Source organism: Mobula birostris, chromosome 3 (assembly GCF_030028105.1).
Source record: "Mobula birostris isolate sMobBir1 chromosome 3, sMobBir1.hap1, whole genome shotgun sequence".
In the NCBI taxonomy this organism is placed as follows: Eukaryota; Metazoa; Chordata; class Chondrichthyes; order Myliobatiformes; family Myliobatidae; genus Mobula; species Mobula birostris.
In genome coordinates this window covers 141,224,907-141,247,772 of record NC_092372.1, presented here as the reverse complement: position 1 = coordinate 141,247,772, position 22,866 = coordinate 141,224,907, and the positions used below count along the sequence as shown (strand labels likewise).

At 40.5% G+C, this 22,866-nt stretch overlaps 1 protein-coding gene across 1 annotated transcript in view; it reads right to left on the bottom strand.

Moving 5' to 3' along the window:
* Positions 1-13,956: 13,956 nt before the first annotated feature.
* vwde (von Willebrand factor D and EGF domains) overlaps positions 13,957-22,866 on the bottom strand; it is a 241,087-nt gene continuing 232,177 nt past the window's right edge. The window contains exons 28-32 of the mRNA XM_072251981.1: positions 21,932-22,027; positions 19,527-19,622; positions 17,667-17,762; positions 15,738-15,835; positions 13,957-14,015 (exon numbers count right to left, since the gene is read on the bottom strand). Coding sequence (XP_072108082.1) covers positions 13,995-14,015; positions 15,738-15,835; positions 17,667-17,762; positions 19,527-19,622; positions 21,932-22,027 — 407 coding nt within the window. The 3' untranslated portion in view covers positions 13,957-13,994. The remainder of the gene's footprint in view (positions 14,016-15,737; positions 15,836-17,666; positions 17,763-19,526; positions 19,623-21,931; positions 22,028-22,866) is intronic.

Here is a 22,866-nt window from a genome sequence, read left to right as displayed (position 1 = left end):
AGAAGCGTGGTTGCTTAAATGAGGATGGCATTTAAAACTGAGGTGCATTGGAATTCCTTTTCGCAGAAGGTGGTGAAGCTCTAGAATTCTCTGTCCAGAGAGTTGTGGATATAATTGCAAAGAAGATGGGAAGAGAAGTTGATCCCAGGGGAGATCAGCCATGGTTATACTGAATGACAGGACAGGCTTGCGAGGTGAATTGGCTGAGCAATTTCCTGTTTTTCTTGAGGGTGTTCTTGGGTATGTGATGCCTTGAACTTATACTACCAGTCCGTTTCCATGTTATTGCCTTTGAAGCAAAGCACCCTCTAAAACTCCTTAATGAGGGAATTTCAAAGATTCATGATATTCTGGGAAAAGGAATTCCTCACAATCTTTATACTTTACTGTCGCCAAACAATTGATATTAGAACGTACAATCATCACAGTGATATTTGACTCTGCGCTTCCCACTCCCTGGATTACAAATATTAAATATTAAAAATGGTAAAAAATTAGTAAAATTAAAAAATTAAATTATAAATCATAAATAGAAAATAGAAAAATGGAAAGTAAGGTAGTGCAAAAAAACCGAGAGGCAGGTCCAGATATTTGGAGGGTATGGCACAGATCTGGGTCAGGATCCGTTCAGCAGTCTTATCACATTTGGAAAGAATCTGTTCCCAAATCTGGCCGTGTGAGTCTTCAAGTTCCTGAGCCTTCTCCCGGAGGGAAGAGGGACGAAAAGTGTGTTGGCTGGATGGGTTGTGTCCTTGATTATCCTGGCAGCACTGCTCCAACTGTGTGCGGCGTAAAGTGAGTCCAAGGACGGAAGATAGGTTTGTGTGATGTGCTGCGCTGTGTTCACGATCTTCTGCAGCTTCTTTCGGTCTTGGACAGGACAACTTCCATACCAGGTTGTGATACACCCCAGAAGAATGCTTTCTACGGTGCACCTATAAAAATTAGTGAAGGTTTTAGGGGCAGGCCAAATTTCTTTAGTGTTCTCAGGAAGTAAAGGTGCTGGTGGGCCTTCTTGGCAGTGAATTCTGCTTGATTGGACCAAGTCAGGTCATTTGTGATATTGACCCTGAGGAACTTAAAGCTTTTGACCTGTTCCACTTGCGCACCACCGTTGTAAATTGGGTCGTGCAGTCCGCTACTCCTTCTGAAGTCAACAACCAATTCCTTCGTCTTGCTGACGTTGAGAGATAGGTTATCATCTTTGCACCATGCCACCAAGTTCTTAATTTCCTCTCTGTACTCAAACTCATCATTACCCGAGATACGGCCTACGATTGTTGTGTCATCAGCAAACTTATATATTGAGTTCGATGGAAACTTGGCTACACAATCATGGGTGTACAGTGAGTACAGCAGGGGGCTGAGTACACAGCCTTGTGGGGCACCGATGCTCAGAGTGATTGTAGAGGAGAGCTTGTCCCCTATTTTTGCAGCCTGGGTCCTGTCTGTGAGGAAGTTGAAAATCCAGCTGCAGATCTGAGTGCTAAGGCCCAGGTTCCGGAGCTTAGGAATCAGTTTATTTGGAATGATGGTATTAAAGGCAGAGCTGTAGTCAATGAAAAGGAGCCTTACGTATGCGTCTTTATTCTCCAGGAGTTCTAAGGAGGAATGTAGGGCCAGAGAGATGGCATCTGCCATTAACCTGTTGCTCCGGTAGGCGAATTGCCAAGCGTCGAGGTTGACCGGTAGGCTGTGGTTGATGTGTGCCATAATCAACCTCTCGAAGCACTTCATAGCAATTGATGTCAGAGCTACAGGTCGCTAGTCATTCAGGCATGCCACCTTGCTCTTCTTCGGCACTGGGATCATCGTTGCCTTCTTAAAACACGAGGGGATCTTAGATTGAAGCAAGGAGCAGTTGAAGATGTCAGCAAGCACTCTAGCTAGCTCACTTGCACAGGCCCGGAGAACACGTCCTGGGACACCATCTGGGCCCGTTGCCTTCCTTGGATTATCTTCAGGAAGGTCCTTCTAATGTCCTCCTTGGTGATGATGAATCTTGATGCCACCAGGTCCGGTTCATCCGGAGGGAGCGGGACGCTCCTCTTCTGTTCAAATCTTGCGTAGAATACATTAAATTCATCAGGAAGAGAAGCACCACAGTTATTGATATTCCCAGCCTTTTCTTTGCACCCTGTGATCTCATTTCGACCCTGCCATAGTCTACTGGCATCCCTCTGGTTAGCCTGGGCTTTCAACTTGGCTCGATGTTACCTCCTGGAGTCCTTAATGGCTTCCTGGAGTTCATGCCTGGATTCCATGTAGAGACTGGTATCCCCTGACTTAAAAGCCGCAGCTCTAGCCATTAAAAGGGATTTGACCTCATAATTCATCCAAGGTTTCCGGTTAGGGAATACCTGGATCGTCTTGTGTCTTAAATGGTAAGACCCTTTATTTTGAAACTCTTCTGCCTAATTCAAAATTCCCCAAGAAGGGAGAACTTTTGCCTGCCCTCTGAAACCTCATGTGTTTCACTAAGATCCATTTTTATTCTTCTCAATGTCATTGAGTATAGGCTCAAACTACTCTCATAAGGCAAATCCTGGAAATTAAGGTAGATCGAAATAAATGCTGCCTGAGCTGCTGTGTCCCTCCAGCGTTTTGTGCGTATAACCTAAAAATGTGCTGGAGACAGCCTGCAAGTGTGGCCATACATTCTGGCGGCAACCTAGCATACCCACAATATTCAGCAGGACAACACAAGCAACAATAACAACAGAGAAACAACAACGGCAAAACAATACTCTTTACACCCTCCCACCCATCCGCCCACTCACACAGAGTCCTCGAACCCCAATACAGGCCACTTCCTATACTCCAGCCTCCAGTGCACTCACATACTTGCAGATATTGGGTCTCCAACATCCCCAGTAGACTCGCAGACTCATGGACCCAGGCTTGGGTCATTGGGAGACTTGATTTCCAGACTTTGGATCAACCTTCGAGCTTCGATATGTGGTATTGATTCCAGAACTCACCAATGATAGGACTCCGAATTCCAGGCCTCAGCTCTAGATTTGCCAATAACAGGACACTGAACTCAAGGCCTCACAGACTCATGTACTAAGGAGTCATTGGCCCTTGTGCCTCCTGCCTGCATGGACCTCCAATTCTGAGATCCAATGACCTGGGGGTCTCGCTGACTTGAGAGGCAACAAGACCTTGTCTTCACTGATCTTCATCCATAGTGTTTGGTGGCCTGACATCTATCCCTGTGTAATGCCTTGTTTAAGAACATGTTTTATTGTATTTCCACTGCTATGCTGTTAGGTATTCTATTTTAGCAGGTTTTCTGTAAAACGCAGTGTCTTCTGTTAGTTAAACTTCATAGACTAGTGTTTTGGTTTCTGGTAAGGTAAGGAGCAGTTCACTCAGCTTAGGCATGTTGTCTCAGTCAATCAGGTTTGTCTTGGTAACATGCTGTAACAATGCCGTGGAACTTTCTGGAGATCTGGGTAGGGTCACATTTCCGAGGGAGAGTGGTCTGGGCTTGAATCTTTTGTTAGGAGGTGTTGGAAGAGAAGGAGATGTAGAGCAGAGCACAAGGGAAGACCCTTGGAAAATCGCTCCCAGAAGGGAGACCCTACTGCAAGAAGTGCTTTGTGCAGACAAATGGTTCCAAGAAGGAAGTGCCAATACTTCTAAGTTAGCCAAGTTGTTTGTAACGTTCCTCAAGGGAAGTTCAAACTGGTGACATAGGTTCAGCACTGTGAGTAAAGTGATATACCCAATTACTACAGAAATGAGCTCCAACGTTTATATGCACATTTAGACTGGTTTAACTGTAATGTCCCTTTCTCTTTTCCTTGTCTATTAACTTTGTTAATGTTGTAATATCTGCAAACATTCCAACTTTGCATTTTGGGTGAATCTGAATCTTACTGACCCTAGATATGTGTTGCTTGTCGAAGGTGGCCTTCTCATTGTTACCCATGCAATACTGAGTCACATGGCTGTTAGCCAGAGATAGATTACAAGCCTAGTCTGTTATGAGGATCGGTGAGTGGGTTACATTATTGGGGGCTTCATTCCAGGATGGAATGCTGTATGAAAGCTGTATAAGGATAGATTAAGTGGTTCATTTGTGTCTTTAAGCCAGTGTTTAAACTAGTGTTCTGTGGAAAGTGGGGCATGTCATAATTAATGCAAACATGAGGAAATCTGCAGATGCTGGAAATTCAAGCAACACACAAAATGCTGGTGGAACACAACAGGCCAGGCAGCATCTATAGGAGGAAGTACAGTCGATGTTTCGGGCTGAGATCCTTCGTCAGGACTAACTGAAAGAAGAGATGGTAAGAGATTTGAAAGTAGGAGGGGGTGGGGGAGATCTGAAATGATCAGAAAAGACGGGAGGGGGAGGGATGAAGCTAGAAGCTGGAAAGTTCCTGGACCAGCTGCAGCGCTGAACTGGGACTGTGGATGTGGACTCACTTCTGGTGACTCTGCGATTCATGTTCTGAATGATATTTGTTTACTCTCTGCTGGTGAACGCAGCAGGCCAGGCAGCATCTATAGGAAGAGGTACAATCGATGTTTCAGGCCTGACGAAGGGTCTCGGCCCGAAATGTTGACTGTACCTCTTCCTATAGATGCTGCCTGGCCTGCTGCATTCACCAGCATTTTTTGTGTGTGTTGCTTGAATTTTCAGCACCTACAGATTTCTTTGTGTTTTTTTTACTCTCTTAATGCTTGTACAACTCATTCTTTTTTCTTACATATTGGATGTTTGACTCTCTTTGTGGTGTCGGGATTTTTACGGATTCTATTCTGTTTCTTTGTTTTGTGGCTGCCTGCAAGAAGATGAATCTCAAAATTGTATATGGTATACAATAGGAGTCTGAGAGTCTGAGTGGGAGTGCCGAGAAAGACATTTTTGAAATTTTTGTTATTTTTTTTTTCTCCAACGGCGTTCTGAGAGGCGGGACTGCACAGGCGTGTGACGTCGGGCAGTGCAGCGCGGCAGATTTAAAAGGAACAGAGTCTCATAGAGCAGGCAGTGTAGTTTGCAGGCGGCGGAGTGAGCCGGGAGCAGAGTGAAGACTTAAGGGCTTCGGCTCAACGGGCTTAGGCGGAAACGGGCGAGGCGAGGAAGGTTTGGCATTCATTTTCTGTTGTTATTTGAGGAGAGGGGCAGTATGAGTGTGAGGGCAGTTTGCTGTTCTCGGTGTCGGATGTGGGAGGCCCTGGAGTCTCCAAGCCTCCCGAACGTCTACATCTGCGCCAAGTGCATCGAGATGCAGCTCCTAAGGGACAGCGTTACGGAACTGGAGCTGCAGCTCGATGACCTTCGTCTGGTCAGGGAGAGTGAGGAGTTGATAGAGAGGAGTTGCAGGCAGGTGGTCACGCCGGGGCCACGGGAGGCAGACAAGTGGGTCACAGTTAGGAGGGGGAAGGGGAAGAGTCAGGTAATAGGGAGTACCCCGGTGGCTGTGCCCCTTAACAATAGGTACTCCTGTTTGAGTACTGTTGGGGGGGACAGCTAACCCGGGGGAAGCGCCAGTGGCTGTGCCTCTGGCACAGAGTCTGGCTGTAGCTCAGAAGGGTACGGCAAGGAAGAGGAAGGCAGTTGTGATAGGGGACTCGATAGTAAGGGGGTCAGATAGGCGATTCTGTGGACGCAGTCCAGAGACTCGGATGGTAGTTTGCCTCCCTGGTGCCAGGGTCCGGGATATTTCTGATCGTGTCCAAGATATCCTGAAGTGGGAGAGTGAGGAGCCAGAGGTCGTGGTACATATAGGTACCAATGACATAGGTAGGAAAAGGGATGAGGTCCTGAAAGGAGAATATAGGGAGCTAGGAAGGGAGTTGAGAAAAAGGACCGCAAAGGTAGTAATCTCGGGATTACTGCCTATGCCACGCGACAGTGAGAGTAGGAATGCGATGAGGTGGAGGATAAATGCGTGGCTGAGGGATTGGAGCAGGGGGCAGGGATTCAAGTTTTTGGATCATTGGGACCTCTTTTGGTGCAGGCGTGACCTGTACAAAAAGGACGGGTTACACTTGAATCCTAGGGGGACCAATATCCTGGCAGGGAGATTAGCGAGGGCTACTGAGGTGACTTTAAACTAGAATGGTTGGGGGGTGGGAATCAAATTAAAGAGGCTAGGCGTGAGGAGGTTAGTTCACAACAGGGGGATGGGAACCACTGCAGAGAGACAACGGGGTGTAAAGTGAGGGTAGAAACAAAAAGTACTAAGGAGAAAAGTAAAAGTGGCAGGCCGACAAATCCAGGGCAAGCATTAAAAAGGGCCACTTATCAACATAATTGTATAAGGGCTAAGAGAGTTGTAAAAGAATGCCTGAAGGCTTTGTGTGTCAATGCAAGGAGCATTCATAATAAGGTGGATGAATTGAAAGTGCAGATTGTTATTAATGATTATGATATAGTTGGGATCACAGAGACATGGCTCCAGGGTGACCAAGGATGGGAGCTCAACGTTCAGGGATATTCAATATTCAGGAGGGATAGACATGAAGGAAGGGGAGGTGGGGTGGCGTTGCTGGTTAAAGAAGAGATTAACGCAATAGAAAGGGAGGACATAAGCCGGGAAGATGTGGAATCGATATGGGTAGAGCTGCGTAACACTAAGGGGCAGAAGACGCTGGTGGGAGTTGTGTACAGGCCACCTAACAGTAGTAGTGAGGTCGGAGATGGTATTAAACAGGAAATTAGAAATGTGTGCAATAAAGGAACAGCAGTTATAATGGGTGACTTCAATCTACATGTAGATTGGGTGAAGCAAATTGGTAAAGGTGCTGAGGAAGAGGATTTCTTGGAATGTATGCAGGATGGTTTTTTGAACCAACATGTCGAGGAACCAACTAGAAAGCAGGCTATTCTGGACTGGGTTTTGAGCAATGAGGAAGGGTTAATTAGCAATCTTGTCTTGAGAGGCCCCTTGGGTAAGAGTGACCATAATATGGTGGAATTCTTCATTAAGATGGAGAGTGACATAGTTAATTCAGAAACAAAGGTTCTGAACTTAAAGAGGGGTAACTTTGAAGGTATGAGACGTGAATTAGCTAAGATAGACTGGCAAATGACACTTAAAGGATTGACGGTGGATATGCAATGGCAAGCATTTAAAGGTTGCATGGATGGACTACAACAATTGTTCATCCCAGTTTGGCAAAAGTATAAATCAAGGAAGGTAGTGCACCCGTGGCTGACGAGAAATTAGGGATAGTATCAATTCCAAAGAAGAAGCATACAAATTAGCCAGAGAAAGTGGCTCACCTGAGGACTGGGAGAAATTCAGAGTTCAGCAGAGGAGGACAAAGGGCTTAATTAAGAAGGGGAAAAAAGATTATGAGAGAAAACTGGCAGGGAACATAAAAACTGACTGTAAAAGCTTTTATAGATATGTAAAAAGGAAAAGACCGGTAAAGACAAATGTAGGTCCTCTACAGACAGAAACAGGTGAATTGATTATGGGGAGCAAGGACATGGCAGACCAATTGAATAATTACTTTGGTTCTGTCTTCACTAAGGAGGACATAAATAATCTTCCAGAAATAGTAGGGGACAGACGGTCCAGTGAGATGGAGGAACTGAGCGAAATACATGTTAGTAGGGAAGTGGTGTTTGGTAAATTGAAGGGATTGAAGGCAGATAAATCTCCAGGGCCAGATGGTCTGCATCCTAGAGTGCTTAAGGAAGTAGCCCAAGAAATAGTGGATGCATTAGTGATAATTTTTCAAAACTCGTTAAATTCTGGACTAGTTCCTGAGGATTGGAGGGTGGCTAATGTAACCCCACTTTTTAAAAAAGGAGGGAGAGAGAAACTGGGGAATTATAGACCGGTTAGCCTAACGTCAGTGGTGGGGAAACTGCTGGAGTCAGTTATCAAAGATGTGATAACAGCACATTTGGAAAGTGGTGAAATCATCGGGCAAAGTCAGCATGGATTTCTGAAAGGAAAATCATGTCTGATGAATCTCACAGAATTTTTTGAGGATGTAACTAGTAGAGTGGATAGGGGAGAACCAGTGGATGTGGTATATTTGGATTTTCTAAAGGGTTTTGACAAGGTCCCACACAGGAGATTAGTGTGCAAACTTAAAGCACACGGTATTGGGGGTAAGGTATTGATGTGGACGGAGAATTGGTTAGCAGACAGGAAGCAAAGAGTGGGAATAAACGGGACCTTTTCAGAATGGCAGGCAGTGACTAGTGTAGTACCGCAAGGCTCAGTGCTGGGACCCCAGTTGTTTACAATATATATTAATGACTTGGATGAGGGAATTAAATGCAGCATCTCCAAGTTTGTGGATGACACGAAGCTGGGTGGCAGTGTTAGCTGTGAGGAGGATGCTAAGAGGATGCAGAGTGACTTGGATAGGTTGGGTGAGTGGGCAAATTCATGGCAGATGCAATTTAATGTGGATAAATGTGAAGTTATCCACTTTGGTGGCAAAAATAGGAAAACAGATTATTATCTGAATGGTGGCCGATTAGGAAAAGGGGAGGTGCAATGAGACCTGGGTGTCATTATACACCAGTCATTGAAAGTGGGCATGCAGGTACAGCAGGCGCTGAAAAAGGCGCATGGTATGCTGGCATTTATAGCGAGAGGATTCGAGTACAGGAGCAGGGAGGTACTACTGCAGTTGTACAAGGCCTTGGTGAGACCACACCTGGAGTATTGTGTGCAGTTTTGGTCCCCTAATCTGAGGAAAGACATCGTTGCCATAGAGGGAGTACAAAGAAGGTTCACCAGCTTGATTCCTGGGATGGCGGAACTTTCATATGAAGAAAGACTGGATGAACTGGGCTTGTACTTGTTGGAATTTAGAAGATTGAGGGGGGATCTGATTGAAACGTATAAAATCCTAAAGGGATTGGACAGGCTAGATGCAGGAAGATTGTTCCCGATGTTGGGGAAGTCCAGAACGAGGGGTCACAGTTTGAGGATAAAGGGGAAGCCTTTTAGGACCGAGATTAGGAAAAACTTCTTCACACAGAGAGTGGTGAATCTGTGGAATTCTCTGCCACAGGAAACAGTTGAGGCCAGTTCATTGGCTATATTTAAGAGGGAGTTAGATATGGCCCTTGTGGCTACGGGGATCAGGGGGTATGGAGGGAAGGCTGGGGCGGGTTCTGAGTTGGATGATCAGCCATGATCATAATAAATGGCAGTGCAGGCTCGAAGGGCTGAATGGCCTACTCCTGCACCTATTTTCTATGTTTCTATACGCACTTTGATAATAAGTGTACCTTGGACTTCGAACATTCTTGAATCTTTTAGTGAAGAAACAGAGCATGAAGAAGCAGACTGGATCAGAGGAAATGGTGCTGTAAGTGGTGTTATTGAAATAGATGTAAATAATCAGAAGTGATGACTGGGAAATGGGCTTTTGGAGTTCAGGTTAAGGTCAAACAGGATATTAGTTTTCCAAAATCTGATTTAGTTCTTTAAAGTAGCCAGGAATGAAATTTAATCTTGGAAGTTTGCGTGCAATCTTTAGTGGAAACTCAATTCAATAAATGTGTAACTGGTGATATAAGAGAGACTGCTAAGTTAGTTATAACTGTACACAAAATTTCTATCCATGTAATTGGAGAATGAAGCAAAACTTTATCTGTTATCAGCAAAGTTGCTATCTTCATAATTACAATGTTTTGATAATAGCTTTTTCTTTGTGCAAGTGCAATGTATGAGAACCCATCTTGATATTACTTTGAACCATTACATCATAAATAGAACAAAAGTATTGCAAGCTTCAGTAAATAGCCAGATGAGCTGCAGATCACAAGAGTTTAAGATATGAATGAGCAATGCAATCTCTTCAGCTCCTCAATCATCCAATTGATCAAATCTACAATGTTCAGCCCCCATTTCCTTCAGTTAACATATTAGCTGATGACAGAACTACAGCATTAATGGTAAGACTCTTCGCAGTGTGGAGGATCAGAGGGACCTTGGGGTCTGAGTGCATAGGACACTGAAAGCTGCTAAGCAGGTTGGCTCTGTGGTTAAGAAGGCATGCAGTGCATTGGCCTTCATCAATTGTGGAATTGAAGTTAGGAGTCGAGAGGTAATGTTGCAGTATTATAGGACCCTGGTCAGACCCCACTTGGAGTACTATGCTTAATTCTGGTCACCTCACTACAGAAAGGATATGGAAACCATGGAAAGGGTGCAGAGGAGATTTACAAGGATGTTGCCTGGATTGGGGAGCATGCCTTATGAGAATAGGTTGAGTGAAATCGGACTTTTCTCCTTGGAGTGATGGAGGATGAGAGGTGACCTGATAGATGTGTACAAGATAATGAGAGGCATTGATCGTGTGGATAGTCAGAGGCTTTTTCCCAGGGCTGAAATGGTTAGCACAAGAAGGCATAGTTTTAAGGTGCTTGGGAGTAGGTACAGAGGAGATATCAGGGGTAAGTTTCTTTTACACAGAGTGTGGTGAGAGCATGGAATGGGCTGCTGGCAACGGCGGTGGAGGCAGACATGATACGGTCTTTTAAGAGTCTTTTGGATAGGTACATGGAGCTTCGAAAAATAGAGGGCTGTGGGTAAGCTTAGTAATTTTTAAGGTAGGGACATGTTTGGCACAGCTTGTGCTGTAGGTTTTCTATGTTTCTTTCTATCTTTCTAGTTTAAATGCTTTGGGCTTGAAATTCTCTCCCCCCCCCAAAAAAAATATGGTTGTTCTTGTGCCTAAAACCAATGCACAAGAATCAATTTTTAAACAATTATTCTCAATGTTTACCTATTTCTTCTAATCCCGGAAATCTCTACTGACATAACTTTGAGTATGGTAAATATGAAGTTCATTTAAATTTTATTATTCAAATTTAATACAATTTTAGGACAGTCATAAGATTGGTCTGCTTGTCCCAACAATAGAAGATTTAAAAAGAAACTAATACCAGATATGAACATTGATTTGATTTGTTTACAACAATATGTGATGCTCCTTGCTTGCATGGAGGGAAAGGAATTGCTCCTAATGTATGTCAATGTCATTGATTCTACAGTCTAGACAAAAATTTGGCCAAAGTAGAATTTTCTGGACAGGATACATTTTTCCTTATTGATTTACTTTTCATTAAGCAGTGTATTAAGTTTACAAGTAAATACTATCAAAAAAAGTGGGAAAACTTCCATAAAACTCTTGCCTTTTCTGAGGATAAAAGATTGAATGAAGTTTTTATTTTTCCCTGCTTTGCACGTTTATTTGTTGAATTTGGTTTTTAATGCAATAGCTATCTTTAATATGAACAAGTCTACATTTATGCTAGTACCTTTGTTGCAATAATAAACAATAATTAGAGCTATATTTGCTATGCTTGGTTTCAAAATTCCAGATTTGTTCTCAATGAAAATTTTGAGGCTTTTACATTTTAAGTTGACAATAAATGATCTGATTAGAAATTCTCAATTTTGAAGGTATGTGTTCATTGACTATCTTATTTTCTGCTTGAATTTTTACATGGTAGAAAATACTTTGTTCTGAAATATCACCAAATACTATAATATCCTAATTTTTAAAAATTTTTTTTATGCTTAACAAGGACTGATGCTAGCTAGCCTAGGATGAATGTGATATTTTTCTCAGTACAAGTAGGTAGGTCATATTCCTGTTTGGTTCCTACAAACAGAATATAAAACTTGTCTAATCTTCCTACCTCTCTTTTTGTTTTCTGCACTTCGGAGATCACAGTATTCCTTACCGGAAGCTAAGCCAACCTTGACCTTGGTATCATTTGGTCTTTCCACTGCTTGGCTCATGATCATTGAGAAGGTGGCTACATACACCACAAATCCACCTCCTTTGGCTGTGGTGCTATTTTTTTAAATCTTCCATGCCCTATGCATTATTCCCATTGTCAGTATTCTCATTCCTTGGTCCCCATTTCCCCATAGTGCTTCTATTGTGATCTTTATTCTTTGGGATAATTGTTGTACAGGGCATGATACATTTTCTGCACTGATGTTGAAGAACCTTTCATTAACTACAGAGACACAATATTCATTCCTTGATTATTTAAATATGTCTTGGATTTCGTGTGTTTATTTGGAATGTACAGAATTTACAACTCGGTAATTAAAAATAAATTCAATACTTTTACATGAAAATCTTAATGTTCATATGTAATATATATGTACAGTGTTAATTAAACAAAACAACAAATTAGGCATTAAGAATACATTTGGTATATACACATTATGCAACAATTTTTTGATGGGTCACACCTAAAGAAATATTTTAAAACAGTAAATAATTTGGATTAATTGATTTAGATTACTGGATTTCAAACATAATGCAAGTTTTATGAGCACCTTTATTTAAAAATATCTTAAGATGAATATTGTACAGCATAAAAGTCAGTAACATGCAACTGGAATAAAGGGAACATAGCAACACATTGTGCATGAATTCCATGAATTTGAACATCAAATTCTTAAAACCAAAGCTAATCTTATAATTCAATGATAAAATGATGACTTTTATCAATTCCTTAATTTAGTATAAAACATTGTAGTTTAGGTAAAAGAAAACATAACCAGTTAGGCAAGATTCCAAACCTTATTCTGAATGTATGGGATGTTCATACAAAAGTGTACTGTATGAGTGTAGGTAAATTGTAGTAATAATTCCAGTTCTGGTAGAATATGCACAAGTAGTACATTGCATTTCCTAGAAGCCCACTTAATGTGATTGCTTAAATATTATGTTACATAAGTGGCAGAGATTTGTAGATGAAGTTAAGACAATACTGAACTATAGTTTTGAGCCACCACATCTGGGGTAAAAACATCCATGGTAGTGAAATAATTGGTGTATCTAACTAGTTTTAGTAACTTCTTGTTTCAAAAAAGTTTGCAGTAGTTCAGTTTGACCAAGATAAAATCCCCCCCCCCACAATAAATACTTATTACACATTTAAGTATGTTTGATTTAATCTATAATACAAATTGTTGGGATATTAGTGAATGAACCTCTAGCATACACTGTTTCTTGGTCCATATGGTAATGTGGTATTTAATACAAATGGGGTAATGTCTCTTAAAATACTGCTTAAAGCCTGGTGAGAAATTTTAAATGTTCAAATGTTAATGTTAGCATGGTAAATTTTGAGCTTAAATACAAGCAACATGTACAAAATTTTGAAGGAACTATTCTTGATAAAGGGTCCTAGTCTGAAATGTTGACTGTTCATTTCTCTCTATAGATGCTGTCTGACCCACTGAGTTTCTCCACCATTTTGTTGTTCCAGATTCCAACATTTGCAGAACCTCTTGTCTCCTAAACATATTGTTAGCTTTCTAGTCTGTCATGTAAGGGATCATTTTCCTTGATTAAAAGCTTACTTGGAAAGTATCTCGTTGGATGAATTTCTCCCTCTGAACACTGAAATTGAGATCTGCTAACCTGTTGTAAATAAGGAAGACGAGCTGAAATTATTCTAAATTATTTACCACAAGCCACTCCAAATTGTTGCCAATTTCTGTGCAAACCTATGGGAAAAGCACTGGGTGATGTTATTGTGGGATTAAATTTAGCTTTAGAGTGGTTGCAGATCTCACAGTTGTAACTGCAAATAATTCAACTGGGGTGCAATGCAATTAAAAGAACTCTTCGAAACAATTTGATTTTCTGCGAAAATTTAGTAAACGAATCAGGTTAAAATGTTCCACAGTAGGTGGAGATTATGTAAATGTTTCACAAAAACAGGTGATCTTCCTAGTGTCCTGCAATGAACCCTTGAGCATTGCACTGAGGTAGTAAAGCTACAAGAGGAAGTGATACACAAGCCAATACATTTGCTTTACAATACCTCATTATTTAGCTATAAACACCAAATTACTCAAACCTCTGAATAGCACTACAGTTTAACACCGAGCTCGAAGTACCTGCATGGTTTGATTTAATTCTGCAATCTTAATAATTGAGCAATGTTCAGTTCCAGTCCTCAATCAAATTCAGCATAATGTCCATTTATTGCTGGAAGAAATTAGATACTGGGGCCAAGGTTAACCCAGTTTCAATGGTATCTGGAAAAAGAAGGAACAGTTAATTGTTACTTAAATGATCAGATTTTGCTCAGAAACAATCATGACAGATTTATTTGTCCAGGTGTGAAGTGCAAGCCTGTTTTAACTTATGCACTGGGTATTAATTATGTAATCCAAACTGAACATTTAACATGATAGTAAAACATTTATAATGACAAAGCAATACAAAAAGACTGTCCCTTTTTAAATACTAGATGTATACTAAATTGGCTGATCTTAACTAAATTAATTGAAGTAGAAAGCCGAAGAGTGAACGATGCTTGTGTTTAAGTAACATTTTGAGATGTACCACAGGATAATCAGATATAAAGAAAGCAAAGAAATAAAAAGGAAATATTTAGTTCTAGATTTCTTAAGGACTCAAGCCAAATGTTTTTGATGGAGTGCAAATTTTGTCTTTGGATCTCATAAAAAATATGGATGAGTACTTAAAATACCTTGTTGCAGGATATACAGGATGTAGGTAGTTTTAAGAATTTTGTCGGTGGAGATGGGTGTGCACTAAGGGAATTTCTGAGGTCAAGGCTAAACAGCTGAAGACTGGGCTATTAATATGGGACAAATGGAGCAGGGTTAGACAAGAGACCGGAGTTGCATGAACATGAGGTACATGCAGGGCTGTAGGGTGCCTGATGGAATTGGGGTGTTGAGGCTGTGAAAAGACAGCAATGTAGCATGGAAGTTTTAATCTGTGTTGAGGGCAGTCTCTGTCTGTAACCACAGGAAAACTTAACAATTATCATTAGTGAGGTATAGATAGTGAATGGAAGGCTAGCCAGCAGTGACAAAAGGCAAAGATAATCACAAATTTCTACAGATGTACTGTGGAGAGCATTCTAACTGGCTGAAACACCATTTGGTATGGTGGGGGCTGGGGTCAATGCTGCAGAAGGTTGTGCAGTTAGTCCATCATGGGCACCAGTCACCGCCCCCCCCCCGCCCCCCACATCCAGGGCTTCTTCAAGAAGCAATGCCTCAAAAAAGGGGCATCCATCATTAAGGACTCCCATCACCCAAGCCATGCCCTCTTCACTTTGCTACCATCTGGGAGGAGGTACAGGAGCCTGAAGGCAGACATACAATGATTCAGGAATAGCTTCTTCCTCTCTGCTATTAAATTAATGAATGGACATTGAACCCATGAACACTACCACACTACTATTTTCATTACTAATTTAACATTATAATATATACACACACACACACACAGTATTTACTGTCATTTACAGTTTATGTATTGCAATTTACTGCTGCCATATAGCAACAAGTTTCAGGATAATATGCTGGAGATATTAACCCTCATTCTGATCAAGTATAGCAGATGGGTTATAGCCTCTGGAAATACCAATACCATTTATGATCATGGAAGTGGTTCATCTTTGAATTGAAGGGAGGTGAATGGAAGATAAGAAACAAATATTTAAGCTTGAGATAAAATAACACTAAGTTCACGGAAGCTTTCTTCTGCTATCAACAAATGAGAAGTTGTGGGTGTAGAAGCAGCCCAGACAGGGCAAGGTACAAAAATAGAATACAGCAAAAGCTTATTTATTCAGAACATGCTGTTCTGGACAGGTACTAGTTAACCCAATGTCAGCTGGAGTACTTTGGCTGAAGTACCAGCTAGTAAAGTACCAAATAAGCAATTGTTAAGTACTTTGCTTCTTTGTAAAAATATCAATAATAAAAATTTGAGCTCACCTTCTTACCACAAGTGATTCCAGTATATCCTGGACGACAAGAACACACATTTGGAAGAATACATTTGCCTCCATACAAGCATTTTTGTTGGCATACAGCTGTGAAAAAATAAAAGAAATCAATATTTATATAGTGCAAAATATAAACACTACAATTTTCAACAATTTCTACCTCAAGGGTGAATTATGGGCTATTATGAAGATGAACTGGCCTCTGGAACTACACCTAAACCATCTTGTGGCAGGACTATCTGAGGGAGGTGTAGGTGAAATCTTCCTGTCAACAAACAAAATCCAAAATGTGAAAAATTTATTCCATGTCCTCTTCCTCCATTAAAGTTATTAACAAGAAGATTTTAATTTTATTTAATCAATCGTGCAGGCCCTTTCTTGCAACTCTTTGGTCACTATAATGTAAAAAAAAAAAGCTGTAATTGTATAACAGTGTCCAGAAAGTTGTAAGAAATGTTTCTAGGTTCCCAAAAATATCATATGCTCTGTGATGAAAGGCTGTAGGACCCCTTGCAAAATTGGCATAAGTAGTTAATTCTCTCGTTCTTTGGATGCTCTTGATCAGGAAATCAGTGGTTTTGTTCAAAAAAATTATAAACAGCTAAAATCCTTTAACCATCTATATTTTATGCTTCATCATCAAGGACTCACACCACTCAGAACATACTCTCTTCTTGCTGCCTCAGGTCCCACACCAGCAGGTTCAAAAATAGTTATTACCTTCACCATCAGACTCCTGAAGCAGCGTGAATAACCTCAGCTCTGAACAGATTCCAAAACCTACAGGCTCACTTTCAAGAACTCTACAACTCATGTTCTGAGTATTATTTATTTATTATTTGGTACTTGCAAAGTTTGCTTTCTTTTCTACATTGGTTGTTTGTCGGTCTTTCTGTGCAGTTTTCATTGATTCCATTGAACGTCAGCAAGTAAACTAATCTCACAGTAGTATATGGTAACATATACATAATTTGATGATAAATTTACTTTAAACTTTTGATAACACAGCATAATTTTCTTAATGATCCTATTGACTTGTTAGTGTAATTTTTCCTCGGGATTTTGGCTGCACAAGTTATAGAATGGATGACTGAGTTAGATCTGGACTAAACTTACTTCGCTTTACAAACAACAGAAAATCTGCAGATGCTGGAATCCAAGCAACACACACAAAATGCTAGAGGAACTCATCAGGCCAGGCAGCAACTATGGAAAAAAAGTACAGTCGATGTTTTGGGCCGAGACCCTTTGGCAGGCTTGGAGAAAAAAAGATGAGGAGTAGATTTTAAAGCTGGGGGAGGGGAGAGAGAGTACACAAGGTGATGGTTGAAATTGGGAGGGGGAGTGATGAAGTAAAGATCTGGGAAGTTGATTGGTGAAAGATACAGGGCTGGAGAAGGGAGAGTCCAATAGGAGAAAACAGAAGGCCATGGAAGAAAGAAAGGGGGGGGAGGAGCACCAGAGAGTGGTGATGGGCAGGCAAGGAGATAAGGTATGAGAGGGAAAAGGGGATGGAGAATGATGAAGGAGAGTGGGGGGAGGGGGTCATTACTAGAAGCTTGAGAAATTGATGTTCATGCCATCAGGTTGAAGGCCACCCAGACAGAATACAAAGTGTTGATCCTCCAACCTGAAGAAGAAACAAGATCCCCAGTGGAATTAAAGACCCACTTTAATTCCACTTCCCATTCCCATTCTGATATGCTGTGCTCTACTGTCATGATGAGGCCACACAATGTGTTCCTTAGACATTGTGGGAGTCTTTGTTACTTATCATTTGTTTGTGGTAGGTGATGAAAATGGCAGAAAATCAGGAGAAGGCTCCTCAGTGTCGTAGCTCCAGATACGCGTACCTTTCCCTCGCAAGCATGCTCATTATATTACAAAGAAGAAAGATAACTATTGAAAGTGTACTTACGTATTTGACACTGTAATCCTTCCCATCCAGGCAGACAATGGCAGGTACCAGGCTCAATGCATTCTCCTCCATTTTTGCACTTCTGTATACAAACAGCTAAATTGCCAGAAGATTGAAATGGATTCTAGCATTTTTGAATTCCAATGTACAGTACTTTGTAAACGCAAGGATATGAATAACAAGTGAAATAGTACTTGTAATTTAAAACAAATTTTGAAATTCATTCCCAGTCAGCAGTGCTGGAGATGCTATACGGTCATCAGTTTTGAGAGAATATATGGTGAGTGAAACAAAGTTAATATTTTAAGTTGATAGCCTTTCATTGTACTACTAATGAAAATTATAATGAATGGTCCCTGATCAATTTTTTTTCCTTTTTTTGTCTACTTCCATCCCTTCAATTTAAAAACTTTATTCCTATTTTCCACAACCAAGTTAAAATGTACAGAGTTATGGGCATCATCTCCAAAATGATCCCCCAATGTCATTCTGTTCGTCAAACAGCTACATTCCCCAGGATCCAGGAATGCTACCTCCCTCATGGGGGTATCTACATGGTGCAACAAAAATCTTCTGGACACGGCCCTCAAATTTTCCTCCCTCTGATCCTTAAAATAATCCCAGTTAAGGTAATCCCAGTTGCTCTGCCAAGTGGAGCTAATAATTCTCCTCTTGTTGCTTGTACTTCTCCTTCCCCTGCCACTTTAATTTAAATCTTCCCTGATTGTGGTAGCAAAGTTCTTAGCATGGATGTTGGTTTCATTCTGGCTCAGGTGTATTCCATCACAAAGACTGTATTTTAGCCTTCAGTGGTACCAGTTTAGATGAATTTCTAGGTTGCTTAATTTTGATAAGTACAATTAGGAACATTTAGTGTGAGCTAACTTCCTTAATATTGATCAACACCTCCTTAGTGCAAAAGGTTTAGATGGGACAAAATTTATTATGTGTGTCCAGGAAGAATTTTTGACACAGTATGCGGACAGACCATTGAGAGAAGCCATACCAGATCCGGTACTAGGCAATCAAGCCGGTCAGGTAACAGTCCTCTTGGTGGGTGAGCATTTTGGGGATAGTGACCTCAACATTAACATTGTCATGGACGAGGAAAGGAGCTGACTATATACAAGAAGTATTTAAAAGGGAGAGGGCTAATTGTGATGGAATTCGGCGGGAACTTGGGAGTGTAAATTTAGAATAAATGTTCTCAGCCGAAATATAGAGATTATTTAGGGACCAATGCGTGGGATCTTGGATAGGTTTGTCCCACTGATACAGGGAAAGGATGGTAGGTGAAAGTGAAACTGGCAGAACTGAAATTTACTGTAGCATGGCATCAGTGGAATCCTTTAAAATACATAGTTTGTATGTATTTGACAATTAGGGCTGACAAGAGAGGTGGAATATTTAGACAAGAGAAAGGAGGAAGCATACTTGGGGTTTAGTATGCAAAAAATCAGGTGAACACTTGAGTTACAAGGTAGCCAGGGTGAAGCTTAAAAAGGGACAAAAGAGCTTGAAGGGGCATGAGAAGGCCTGGTGACGAGGATTAAGGAAAACACTAAGGTGTTCTACACTTTCAGGGAGAACAGGAGGCTGACTAGAGGGAACTTGAGAATGTCAGGTCAGCATAGAACAAGCTCCAGTGCATGTTGACATTAAGAATTAGGATGGGGCTGAGCTTCTGATAAAGATTAGGATTGATAAGCCCCTGGGACTGGATGAAATATACAATAGCTCAGGTTTCTACAAGAAGCAACAGAAGAGATAGAGAGTGATAGGTACCTGGAACACACTGCCAGGGATGACAGTCATGTTCCATGAATAGGCACAGGGAACATAATTGAATCTCTGACTTACACATATTACATCTTTTTCCCCTCCAGCCTGACACGCAGGAGCAGATGTTGGGACGTACACACTTTCCTCCATTCATACACATTGGCTCACAGATACCTATGTGAAAAGAATGCATTAGCTGGAAGAACTTTGTTTCATTACTAACCAAAGGGAGGGAATAATAGGTCAAGTGCAACTGACGGAACTAAAAATTTATTGTCGCATGGTATCAGTGGGATCATTTAAAATACAGAGCTTGTGTGTACTTGACAATTATATACATTTAAACATAAAATAAATACTATGGATTTTTAAAAAAATCTAATTGCTGCGGCTGGCATGCTTTGCTTTGACAGCAGCGGCCCATATCTTTACCATCAGGAATCTTGTGAAGGTGAGTTTTGGCCTTAATGAACTCTCTACAGTAATCATATACAAAATCTATGATTGCCCATGCCAGAGTGAGGCATGGAGTCTTTAAACTGTGGAGATCAGAGCATGCAGTTCTGCAGTGTATCACTACACCAAGTATCTGGTAGTGATGTGCAAAAACAAAATTCCAATTTCCCAGTAGTTTTCCATGGATGCTATTTCATTACACTGTGTAAAGAATGTTTTTTTCTAATATTTATAGATAAAGTATGTATGCTATGCACTCTAATTTCCAGTAATGTAATACACACTTTGTGATGAAAAATAATACAACATTAAGTTATCATCAGAAATACATACACAAGTTTTCAGTCAGTAGCTTAATAGCCAAGATCAAAAAAACTGAACGAACACTCATGTGATTAAAGCTCACAACAACAAATTAACAATTTCAAAGTCTCTAGTTTGCCTCATTTTCCAAAATTTTGTATCCCTGCTGGCCATGACATACCCATTTTTAAAATTTTATCTTATTAAGCTTAAGGTCATGCATTTTTACCCACCCATGGGAGTTGCACAGAAATGCCACATACATAAAATGTTTGCAATTATACTAATCATTGTGGTTAAACCAAACTCTTGCATTTGAGAAATCAGACAATTACTATTACGGTCTCAGTAGTACATTACTACTGGAGTAAATATGGTTAGACACTATTTATAATATAGACCTGTATTGGACTGCCTCATTACACACAAATAAGAACATATATCTGGAACTGTGAATAATACAAGCAAGTACTACTTCAAAAATTCATTACAATCACTGGTTGATGTGATAGCAGGCAGTTTCATTCAGATTATTTGCAAGTGTTAAGCGCTAGGTTCTTCTCCTCCCTCCTAAAGGCAGAACAGTCAGGAAAGTAATATTTATAGTCATCAAGGACTTTGATATCCCTAACCATGTGCTATCGGGCCATGAGGAAACGATATGAGTCAGTTCCTCATTCCCTGTCATGCACTGTTGAACTTGAACATAGGGTTGCCAACTGTCCCGTATTTGCCGGGGCATCCTGTATATTGGGCTAAATTGGTTTGTCCCGTATTTCCCCCGCTAAGGTAGAGCATTCCTATGAATTCTTTTGTGCCGAAATGGCGTGAAGCGAAGAAGCAATTACCATTAACTTATATGGGAAAAATTTTGAGCGTTCCCAGATCCAGAAAAATAACCTAACAAATCATACCAAATAACACATAAAACCGAAAATAAATAACACTAACATATAGTAAAAGCAGGAATGATATGATAAACACACAGCCTATATAAAGTAGAAATAATGTATGTATAGTATAGTCAGGAAGATGAAGGCAAAGCTGATTTGTGGGGAAAAATTCGGCACGTACGCGCATGCGCACATCACATGTGCACACAGGTGCCTGCGCAAAGCTTCATGGTCATGGTAGTCTTTCCTGGGGTAAAGTGTCCCGGGATTTGACTGCTGCTTTTGACCCTTATTTGGGAGTGAGAAAGTTGGCAACCCTAACTGTAAAAGACATGTTGAGGTGAGTTTAACCCCACTTGAACATCCCCCCAACCCCGGACGGCCGATCCGCAAGAATATTGTCAATATTAAACCGGTCCGCGGGCCAAAAAAGGTTGGGGATCCCTGCTCTAGTACAGCTTATGCAAGTGAATGTTGCATTTTGGCAAGGGTCGGCAAATTAACACTGAAAAATAAAATGAAAATACCTGGGCAAAATAAGTTCTAATAAAGCAAAAAAAATGTGCAAAGATGATGCCCAATAGCTAAAATTAATTCAGAATCGTTTGAAATGATTGCAAGAAATTTGAGCTATTAATTTTTGAATAACTTTACCGCTTATGCTCATGCCAGATGTTTCCATTCTTGAATTTGCATATGGACTCTGTTTTGGATCCAACTTGAAAGTATTTGTAAAGCCCCCTAAGCTATTGTGCTCTTGAGTAAATGAATGAGGCCAAAGATTAGATTAAACAATTAGAAAAAAAATTAATACTTTAAAATAGCTCTCACTTTTTTGACATCTTTTTCCTGTGTAGCCACCTGGACACGAGCAGACATTATTTCTCATACAATGACCACCATTCTTGCAAGGAGGTGTGCAAATTGCTAAAGCAAGAAAAAAAAAAGTTTAAACATTGTTAAATGTTGGGTATTTAAATATAAACATATGTAATCAATTGCAGTTTTAAGCATCTGTTTAATAAATGTACAGCATTTATAAAGACGGCCTTTGTACTGTAAATTCTGACTTCATTATTTCAGTCCATATAAATAAAACAAAGGGAGGTTTTATATTGTATATATTTTTAAATAATTATTCATTCAAAACACTGGATTAAAGTTTATCATTCTTTCTTCTAAGATGGGTTAAAATCCTGGAACGATCTTAATGACATTGTTCAGGCAACTTTACTGGTTAACCACAGTGGTGCAAGAATTTGGCTCACTATTACCCTTGTAGACATTGGAAGATAAACGATAAATGCTGAGGTGACCACTCATGCTCATATCCTGAGTAATAAATGCTCACAAGAATGCTTTGGTTTTTAACCTTACCAATATATATCCTTTAATGATATTATCTTAGAGCACTCAGTTCAGTTCAACCAAGATGTATAGAAATATTGAAGCATTAGTTAAGAAAGTTCTTGGGATGTCACCAGCTTACACAACCTGAATTGTGGGGACTATAACATAGGAAGGAGTTTTGTTCATTTTCTCTGTTATGCAAACAGTTTGTGTTTTAGATGAAAAAAATCTCTTCAGAATCTTACCCCTCTCTTCCCTTTCTCAATCTTTCTGTCTCCATCTCTGGAGACAGACTATCTATTTTTACAAACTCACTCTCACAGTTATCTTGACTGTACTTCTTCTATCTTGTCACTTGTATAAATGCATCTCCCAATTCCTCAGTCTCCACTGCATCTGCTCTCAGGATAAGGGTT